Source organism: Myotis brandtii, unplaced genomic scaffold, assembly GCF_000412655.1.
Source record: "Myotis brandtii unplaced genomic scaffold, ASM41265v1 scaffold74, whole genome shotgun sequence".
Taxonomy (NCBI): domain Eukaryota; kingdom Metazoa; phylum Chordata; class Mammalia; order Chiroptera; family Vespertilionidae; genus Myotis; species Myotis brandtii.
This window is the reverse complement of record NW_005370944.1, coordinates 1808379-1817958: the sequence shown is the minus strand read 5'-3', so window position 1 is coordinate 1817958 and position 9580 is coordinate 1808379. Positions and strand designations below refer to the sequence as shown.

At 47.2% G+C, this 9580-nt stretch overlaps 2 protein-coding genes across 9 annotated transcripts in view; one reads left to right on the top strand and one right to left on the bottom strand.

Moving 5' to 3' along the window:
* Positions 1-7661, bottom strand: part of STOML1 (stomatin (EPB72)-like 1) — a 17128-nt gene extending 9467 nt beyond the window's left edge. The window contains 7 exon segments of the mRNA XM_014530395.1: positions 2422-2429; positions 3806-3992; positions 4303-4366; positions 4369-4453; positions 5465-5580; positions 6891-7027; positions 7639-7661. Coding sequence (XP_014385881.1) covers positions 2422-2429; positions 3806-3992; positions 4303-4366; positions 4369-4453; positions 5465-5580; positions 6891-7027; positions 7639-7661 — 620 coding nt within the window.
* A 1327-nt stretch (positions 7662-8988) lies between these two features.
* PML (promyelocytic leukemia) overlaps positions 8989-9580 on the top strand; it is a 54231-nt gene continuing 53639 nt past the window's right edge. For 5 of the 8 annotated variants that reach the window (XR_314515.2, XM_014530462.1, XM_005882793.2 and 2 more), the window contains exon 1: positions 8990-9267. Coding sequence is in view for 6 of the 8 variants with exons in the window: in XM_014530462.1 (XP_014385948.1) it covers positions 9133-9267 (135 nt within the window). In the remaining 2 variants the exon portion in view is untranslated. Of the gene's footprint in view, positions 9268-9580 lie in introns of all 8 variants that reach the window. The other 3 variants (XR_001359916.1, XM_005882795.2, XM_005882797.2) reach the window with 1 other exon arrangement.

Here is a 9580-nt window from a genome sequence, read left to right as displayed (position 1 = left end):
CCGGCTCTTAGCTCCCCCCTGGGTTTCCGATCACTGTCAGTGGCAGGGGGCTTCTTCCGTGCTTTCCCTTTCGCCTCCCTGCATTGTGCCTACATATGCAAATTAACCGCCATCTTTGTTGGCGGTTAACCGCCATCTTGGCTGGTGATTAACTGCCATCTTGGCTGGTGATTAATTTGCATATCTCGCTAATTAGCCAATGGGAAGGGTAGCGGTCGTACACTAATTACCATGTTTCTCTTTTATTAGATTAGATATGGTATTGGAAGTCAACACAACAATCAGACAGGAAGGAAGGAAGGAAGGAAGGAAGGAAGGAAGGAAGGAAGGGCATCCAAATTGGAAAGGAAGAAGTAAGACTGTCATTATTTGCAGATGATAAGATGTAACAAAAAACACAGGTTCTACCCAAAAGCCAAACTTTTGAGACAAGCACTGGTGCAAAAGGAAAAAGGTTTTATCCAGGTGCTAGAACCTGGGAGAGTGGTGGACTCCAGTCTCAAAGACCATCTCCTCTTCCTGCTCAAGCCCAGAGTTCTTACAGGGATAGGGAGAGGAGGGCTTTTTTCTATCCAATTATCTTGCTAGCTTTCAGCACTGGGGCCCTGTTCATTCATCTTTCTAGCTTTTTGGCAGCTTGGTGTAAGAACCTCCCCCAGAGCCATCATAGCCAATGGGGGAGATTCTTGGTGCTCCCTGACTGTCTATGTAGTGGGGAGAGTGCTGCAGGATCCACCATCAGGAAGCCTAGAGATGCTATAGCTCTCAGTCCACCTTCCTACTGGTTGGAGTCTGCAGGGCACCCCTGGATTTCCATGGCAGTGTCCTTTACACAGCCCTGGCCTAGCCCGTCTCTCTGAAGTGGCCAGCCAGGCTCTGATTGATGGCTGCCTACCATAACAATGGTACTATATAGGAAACCTATATAAGATTCCCCCTCCCCCCCCGCCCCCCCAAAAAACCCTATTAGAATAAGTGAATTCAGTAAAGTCGCAGGATACAAAACTGATATTCAGGCATTGGTTACATTTTAATACACCAATAATAAACTATCAAAAAGAGAAATTAAGAAAATCCTAGCCCTAACTGGTTTAGCTTAGTGGATAGAGCGTTGGCCTGTGGACTGAAGGGTCCCGGGTTCGATTCCAGCCAAGGACACATGCCTGGGTTGTGGGCTCAATCCCCAGTGGGGGGCATGCAGGAGGCAGCCTATAAATGATTCTCCCTCGCCACTGATGTTCCTATCTCTCTCTTCCTCTCTGAAAATCAATAAAAATATATTTAAAAAAGAAAATCCCATTTACAATTGCATCAGAAAGAATAAAATACCTAGGAATAAATTTAACCAAGGAAGGTAAAAGACCTGTACTTGGAGTACTATGACATTGAAAAAAGAAACTGAATAAGATATAAATAAATGGAAGCATATACTGTGCTCATGGATAGGAAGAATTAACATGGTTAAAATGTCTATACTACCCCAAATAATCTAGAGATTCAATGCAATTCTTATCAAAATACCAAAGGCATGTTTCACATAATTAGAACAAAACAAAAAGATAACCTATTGAATGGTAGAAGATATTTGCCAGTGATACATCCAATAAGGGGTTAATACCCAAAATACATAAGAAACTCATACATACAACTTGACACCAAACACACACACACACACACACACACAAAACAATCCAATTAAAAAATGGGCAGAGGACCTGAATAGATAAGTTCTCCAAAGAAGACACAAATATATGAAACGATGGTCAAAGTCACTAATAAAGAAATGAAAATTAAAACCACAATAAGATATCACCTGTCAAAATGGCTATTATCAATAAATCAACAAACAAGTTGATGAGGATGTCCAGAAAAGGGAACCCTGTGCACTGTTGCTGGGTATGCAGATTGGTGTACCTGTTACCTAACTCAAGGAGTTCACCACTTGGGGGGCATTGATTATCCTTAGTTTTATTTACTTACAGCAAGTAAAGGAGACAGGAGATTCACATCCAAAGCTCTATCTCCCTGATGGGAGGCTTAGCCATTGCTTATATATACTACTAATGGCCTGGTGCACGGATTCGTGCACATTGAAAGGAAATTAATTAGAAGAAATATTGTAATATCACTATTTACCCTTTGTCTATAATAGAAGTGTCAGAGATGAAAGAAAATTAGTAAAATGTACTACTATATGAAAATAATATATAAACTGATCAATAAACAATAACAACATGATATAACAACAAAGACATGACATAAAAACAAAAAATTATATTAAAACAAAAACAACAGTGATAAAAACAATGACTGGTAAATTGACTAAACTTATTCTAATATCTCCCTGTATACCACATTAAGAGTAAAAACACTTTCAGAGTGCTTGACTAATTTCCCTTGTGATGAAGTATTTACTAGTACAGCTTTAACTTAAACGTCACACGCTCTTCGAACTAGAGAGAAAGCAACATATAGCTGACCATGTCTGAAAATGGGTTCAGGTAGGAATACTCCTACTATGTCTAGAGTTTGTCCTTGTGATTTATTAATAGTCATTGCAAATGTTGGCATCATGGGAAACTATCTTTGAATTAATTTAAATGGGAGGCCAGTGTCAGACAGGGACAAATCCTTGGAATCAGAACAACCTCTCCTTCCGCAGATCCTGTTAATACTTCAGCTTTGATTATGTTAGGTTGCAATCTTTTGATAATAAATCTAGTACCATTACAAAGACTGCATTTATTATTAATATTTCTCAGTAACATTATGATTGCACCTACTTTCAATTTTAATTTATGACATGGCATTCCTGAAGGAGTAATACTATTAAGAAATTCGCTGGGGAAATTTTCCTTTTTGGCATCATCAATTGAATTGATGGAATCATCACTCAAATAGGTGTGAAAATCTCCATCCAGTGTATCCAAAATTTCTTCATTTAATTTATGAACATGCTCATTTTTTGGACAAAGAATCACATGTTTAGATATGTTTTTAATAATATCTATAGATTTACTAGTCCCAAAGGTAGCTTCAATAATAGATCCATTACAAATCATTTCAACAAAAACAGCCAAATTCACAATCGACAATGACAGATGGAAACATACACATGCAATTGGCGCCAGCGAGAGCTTTATATGTATTGCGCATGTGCGAGTCAACATTTATTTCTAAATTGCCAGTGTGCGTCAATTGGACGGTCGGTCACTTAGCCTTTTATATAGATAGATTTGGTTAATTAAATGTTGATTTCTTGTTTGCAGTTGGCTACACTTAATATGGTAGGGTTCTTGTCAAGCACATCCTGTGTACAGCTGCTTCTGCAAAATATTGTGCTACATTTTAACACTTAGCAAGAGTGGCATTTAGTAAGAACACCCAGACCTTGAGACCCTTGTCCTATATAACATAGCCACTATGGAAAACAGTATGGAGATTCCTCAAAAAACTAAAAATGGAACTACTCTATAACCCAGCAATCCCAGTTCTGGGTGTCTGAAGAAATCCAACACACTAATTCAAACTGTTATATACATATCTATGTTCATCACAGCATTATTTACAATAGCTACAGTATGGAAGCAACTTAAGTGTCCATTAATAGGCAAATAGACAATGAAGTTCTACATACATACTCATAGTCCCACCCATACCACTGGCTCTTCAAAAGTTGTCACACTCTTCATGCATAGGGTAGACTGAGGCCTAAAGGGATCTGCTGCTTTGTTCAAAGTGTCCCGCAGGCAAAGGGAGGCCCAGGTGCCAGCCACTGAATTCTGCCCTGTGAAGTGCTGCCTACCAGGAGCTGGTTGCTGATCTTGAGCTTCTCCATCTGAATTGCCTGCAGAGGCCTCTTGAGCAGGGCCTTGGTCATGGCATTCTGGGCTATGGCTGTGTTCAGGTCCTTCACAGTCATCACTGACAATACTGGAGCCCTAAACTGGACATTGGCCCGCACAGGCAGCACGGCCCCATTCTTAGATCGGGGGCAGGGGGCATGAAAGAGGAGACTTTCAAGGGGCTGAAGCTGCAGGGAGATCAGGCCCACTGAGACCACCCAGCTTGATCGACCTACCTGGTCACTAGAGCCTCATGAACAAAATGGTGTCCTCAAGTATATGGGGTTAGGTATTTGTAGCAAGAATGGGCTCCCAGCCTCTAGCCTCAATTTTCTGCTCTCCTCCATACTCCCCTTCTCCTACCTCTGATGGCTACTCATAGGCCAAGTTACTGGCACCCAGGATACACTCTGCACAGCCCCCATTCTCTCTGTCCAGGAGAGCCAAGAAGCCCCTCACCTTGCAGGGAGGGACGTTGAAAGCTCGTGTCCTCAGATCCACCCTCTGAAAGGAGCCAATGAAGGCAGGAGCAAAACCATGCCAGGCTCTTGGGGGGTACGGATCCAGCCCAATAGAAACACAATCATCTGATCATAGGTGGGCACAATCTGCTCACAATGGCAAAGGAAGGGTTGAGTGTGGTAAGCCCAGATTGGCATTGATGTCTGCCCAGGGCCCTCCCTCACCTCTCTCCCCCTTGCCCTGGGCAATGTCAGGTATCCTTAAACTGTGTTTACATGAGAAAACCAAGGCTCTGAGGGGTTAAGTGACTTGCTCAAAAATCACAGTCCCTAACTGAAATAGGCAAGATCTGAATGCAGCTCTGAATGACTCCAGAAGCCATGCTCTCCACTACCACACTGTTTCTTGATCCTCAGAGAAACTTTTCTTTTCTGTGGTCTGAAGCTAGATGTGACTCAAACCAGAAAACTGTCTGTCCTTGAATTAGTTAGGATCAAATTCTGGGCTGCTCCATCAGCAACCCTAAGCAAAGGGCTTTGCCAACTTCAGGTGCTGGAGTCCTCAAAGAAGTAAATATATCCACATTGAGAAATGAAGGCCCAGAGAGGCAAAGTGACTTGCCCAAGGTCACAGTATTTGTTTCAGTGGCAGTTTTAGAACTAGGATTTAGGACTTTCTAAGGACTTCCTTCCAGACTACACCAAACCCAAAGTCTTTCTAGAAAAGTTGACCATGGCCTAGGGCTGCACAAAGAGCCAGGCCTGCTTGGCTTCCACTTCACTGTGGCTTTCAGGTGTGATCCTCAACTATAGTTCATCCCTTTCCCATCTGCAGATACCCCCTGTGGAAACAAGGCCTAAATTCCTTTCACTCGTTATCTCTGGAGCCAATTTTAGTGTTTTCCAGTTCCAATTTAGCCTAATCCAAAGGCAGGAAGGCTTGGCAAAGATATCAGTATGCACCTTAACACTATTGTCCAGAACCCAGGACTTGGGAGTTTGGTTCCTGTTTGACTTTGGACAAATATGAGCCTCAGTTTCCTCAACTGAAAGATGTGTCCTGGCCCAGCCCATTTTCCAGAAGTGTGATAATATACTTAAGGGAAGGAGACAGAGGACAAAAAGTTCATCCATCAGTGCTCAGTATGACCCAACCACCCTGGGGATCTCCAGGGCAAACCAGCCAGAAATGGGGAAGGTGACCAGCAGCAGCAAGAACCCCAGGAAACTGATGAGGCTGTGGCAGAGGCAGGAAGACCAGGTGTGGGATACATCTGAGGCAAGAGCACAAAGGCAGTCAAGGAACACCAATTGGCTGGCCGGACAGCTGCAGGCACAGTGAACATGGTCAAGTGTACCTTTTGCCCACCTCCCTTCCTTCTCAGAGCTCTGCCTGCCTCCTTGCCTAATACTCCCATATCTTTGTGTAGGTCCTACTTAAGGATTGTTCCCTCTTCCCACACATCAAAACTAATCTCTCCCAAGTCCAGCCTTCACAAGGCTTTCTCTGCTGGACAATGGTCATTGGATCTGAGAAGCAAAACCATGTGATGCCCTCCTTATTGGGCTGAGCAGGAATCAATCTTCTTGTCTAATTTATATTAACTTGGTACAGAGCCAGGAGTGGGTGGGAATCTGAAAACACAGGTTGCGTTGAACTGAATGCTGCTGGCATAACCAATCCCTCCTCTATCATAAGCCCCAAAGGTGTGCTTTCAAGGAGTCCTTTTGCCTAAAGGGATAAGGCATTAATGGCTCACCAATCAATAAGAGCCATAGGTGAGGACTAAGATGTTCTTTCCTAGCTCACAATTCTTTACCCCCTAAGGGCCGTCAAATACATGCTTTAGTTGAAGAGCTTCAGGTGGGAGGTGGGGAGAGAGGAACTAGGAAATGAGGCTCACCTCGTGGCCCCTGCAGAAAAGGAACCCTTGGATGGGGCAGCTGTCATTACAGGAGGGTTAGGGAGGGACCAAATCCTCCAGTGTTTGGTTGTCAGGCTGAGGAATGTGAGATCTGAAATGTGGGATTCAAGGCTTTGGAGCAAGACAGGGCCAGAGTTGACACACAGGCAGCTGAGGGCCTTTTTTGGCCTGTGTCCCTCCACCAGGAAACAGAGCGGTGCTCAAGCTCAGGGAATCTAGAGGTTGATTTTCTGCTCTCCTCCCTAGTCCCCTGCGAGGGGGCAGAGGGAATTCTGCCACTTCTTGGCAGCCAAGTGCCCTTGGCGAGCAGATGATCTTCTATGCCTAGACCTTGGTTTCTTTCTCGTCAAAATGGGAACTTGAAACCTCAGCCGAGGCCTAACAGGCTGAGCCGAGGAGGAGTGAGGTGTATGGGGCGGACGGAGGGGGGCTCCTTGGAAGATGAGAACTGAAGGCTGCAGCCCCGAAGCCCCAGAAGGGTGGATCGGCGCCAGCATCCCAGCGTCCGGTACAGGCCCCTCTCCACGTAGCGTTTCCCCTCGCTCCCTCCTCTTTGGGAGCGACTACGCGAGACCAGCCGACTTCTGACAGGCACAGAGCTCGGGCCTGGGGATGCCGGCCGGGTCCCCCGAGTCCCTCTGCGCTGGACGGCCACTCACCAGCCCCCGGCCCCACGCCGCCCCGCTCCCGGAACAAGCGGCCCTTCTGGGAGCCCAGGAAGCCGAAGTTCGACTGCGGGAAAGAGTCCACGTCCCCCAAGGGCAGCGCCGGGTACCCACACCTGAGGAGCAGGGCTCTAAACAGCCAGTGCCGGAAGTGATCTGCCGGCCTCCGCCCCGCCCCTCCCGGCCGCGGCTTCCGGCTTCTCGGGAGTCGCACATCGCCACCTGCGCTAGGAGGACCGAACTGCGGACGCGGGGCTGGGAGGAAAGGTGGTCCTTGCCTCCTCCTGCTTGCTACCCCTCGGCTTTGGAAAAGGATCAGGAGGGACGTTGGCTTTGAAAGGGATTTTTCAGGAGCCGAATCTTATTCAGAATCAAGGAAATTGTACCATTCCCTCTCCAAACTCAAATACTGGGGTGTGTATGCCGGGAAGGGAGTGGAGGCTTATCTGGAATTAACGTTTCTCCAGGGCATAATCAGCAAATTACTCCACTTTGTGTACTCACAGCCCAACAAGCAGGATCTGGCAGAGTGGATCTCAGTACTTATTTGTTGACTAGCTCACTGTGGTTAAGGTGGGGCGGGAGAACCTGGACTTTGGCACAAAAACAGAAAAATTTCATGTTCGGACCTCAGGAACGAGGAGTTAGCACAGAGTTATGATGGGGCAGACCCTCCAAAGCATCTAGAGGTGAGATTCTCAGTCCTTAGGGCCAGAAACAGCATATCTCTTGATCCAGTTACCCAGAGGTAACTTGTCTCTTCATGGTTTGAGAAAACCCAAATGCAAATGGGGAGTTTATTCTGAGAAGCATTAACTTCTAATAGGGCATTGAGGCAAGCTGTCTTCCAAAATGAACAGAGATTAATAAAATTTTCCTTGTCACAGCCACATGCTAGTTGCCTCCTTATGCCCCTCAGCCCCTCAGCAATAGCCCAGTTCCAGGTCCCTTCTGCAGATAGCTGCTCACCATCTTTGGTTTTTCCTAGTTTGATGGCCTGATTCTAAAACCCAAGGGGTACTGATGGGGTTGGAAGGTAGGGCAGGCTCCTGAAGCCTCTCCCACTTCCCTTCCATACATGCCTTCAGACTATAAGCCTTTACAAGAGCAAAGCCCTGTCACCACCCCTCCTAGTCTGTTCCAAGCTGGAACAGCATAGAATGGGTACACAGTGGTTGGGATGGTTTGAAGTTTAGAGCCAAGGGTACTGGCTCAGGGAGGCTACCTGGAGCTGTACTTTCTCCCCTCACCAACTGGGGGTCTGGCACACTTCTCTGCTGGCCAAAAGCTAACTTGCTCTGTCTCCTCACTCTTCATACCCTGTCACCAGCTTCCCCCATCCCCCACTGCCTAAAATTTACCAGCCTTTCCAACTGTGACCCAAGGCATCATCCTGTTCTCCTCATCTGCACTCAGTGTCCTCCCAGTGTCTCTGACTCAGGTCCCCCTTGCATCCCACAGCCACTATCCTAGATCAGGCCACCTGCCCCTAGGTTGTCAGAGTGACTTTCCTACCATGCACAGTGAATCACATTGTTCCTAGGTACCAAACTGACTCTACAGTCCACAAAACTGGCCCATCTCCTTATCTATGATCTTGCCCCAGTCCTTCCTGGGCTGACATTGCTCATGGGTCCCCTCTTAAATCCTGTTTCAAACCTTCATGCCTTTGCACGCACTATTCTCTCTGTTTAAAGTGTCTTCCCAATATTTGAGTCCCTGGTAAATTCCCACTGTTCCAAGTTCCAGCTGAGGAACCTCCTTTCCAGCCAGTCTCAATGCTGTGTGAAAATCTCTTTTTGAAGCCTGTCCTTCCACTAGATCTGGGATTCTTCCAAAGCAAGGGCCATGTCACTCATCTCTATGCCCCAGGCTCCCAGCTGGGGGCTGGCACAAAGCTGTGCCATGTGAGCTGATGAATGGCCCAAAGCCCAGGGCGGGGCTGCCCCCCTCGAGTCAGCTCAGACACTTTGCTGTTCCCCCAGGTCAGCTGTGCTCTACTGTCTTCCCTCTCCCTCCAACCCGCCATGGGCGTGTCTTCCAAACCCACAGTTTGGCCTCTCCGCTCCTAGAACCGCCCCCAGTTACTGTTTCACTTCCTTTCCAGTGACTGGCCCAGAACCGGCACCTCCCCTTTCGGATAGCTCCGGAAATTCAGTGCTCTCGCGCGTGAGTCTCATCAAGCTTCTCCCGCCCCCCAAGATCAAAACTGAGAATCGAAACTGCACTGGGTTCCATGCAGCCGGAGCCTGCACCCGCCAGATCTTCGGGGACCCAACAGGACTCCGCACTGCCCGACATGTCCACCATGCCTCCCCCGGAGTCTCCCTCCGAAAGCCAGCAGCCCAGCCCGGACCACAGCCCCACAGAGGTACTACTGGGTTTGGGGAGATGGGGTTTAGGCTTTGTGAATTTGGGAGGAGAGGTGAGAAGGGAGAGGGAACTTGGTCAAGTACACAGAAGGAAAAGACCAGACCCTCTTGGCTCGAGTAGGAGTAGAGGAGAGAAGAGATGAAAAAAGATCACCAGGATGAGTTAAGGGAGCCTCTCTGGGCTGCTATTCTCCACTGAACGAACAGTGGCACCTCGGACCGGACTCTCCTACCCGCGCTGGCGATATGCCTCTTTGCCCCTGCTCTGAGGAGGCCCCAGAGTAATAGCCCAATTGCCCAATCCTGGAGCAT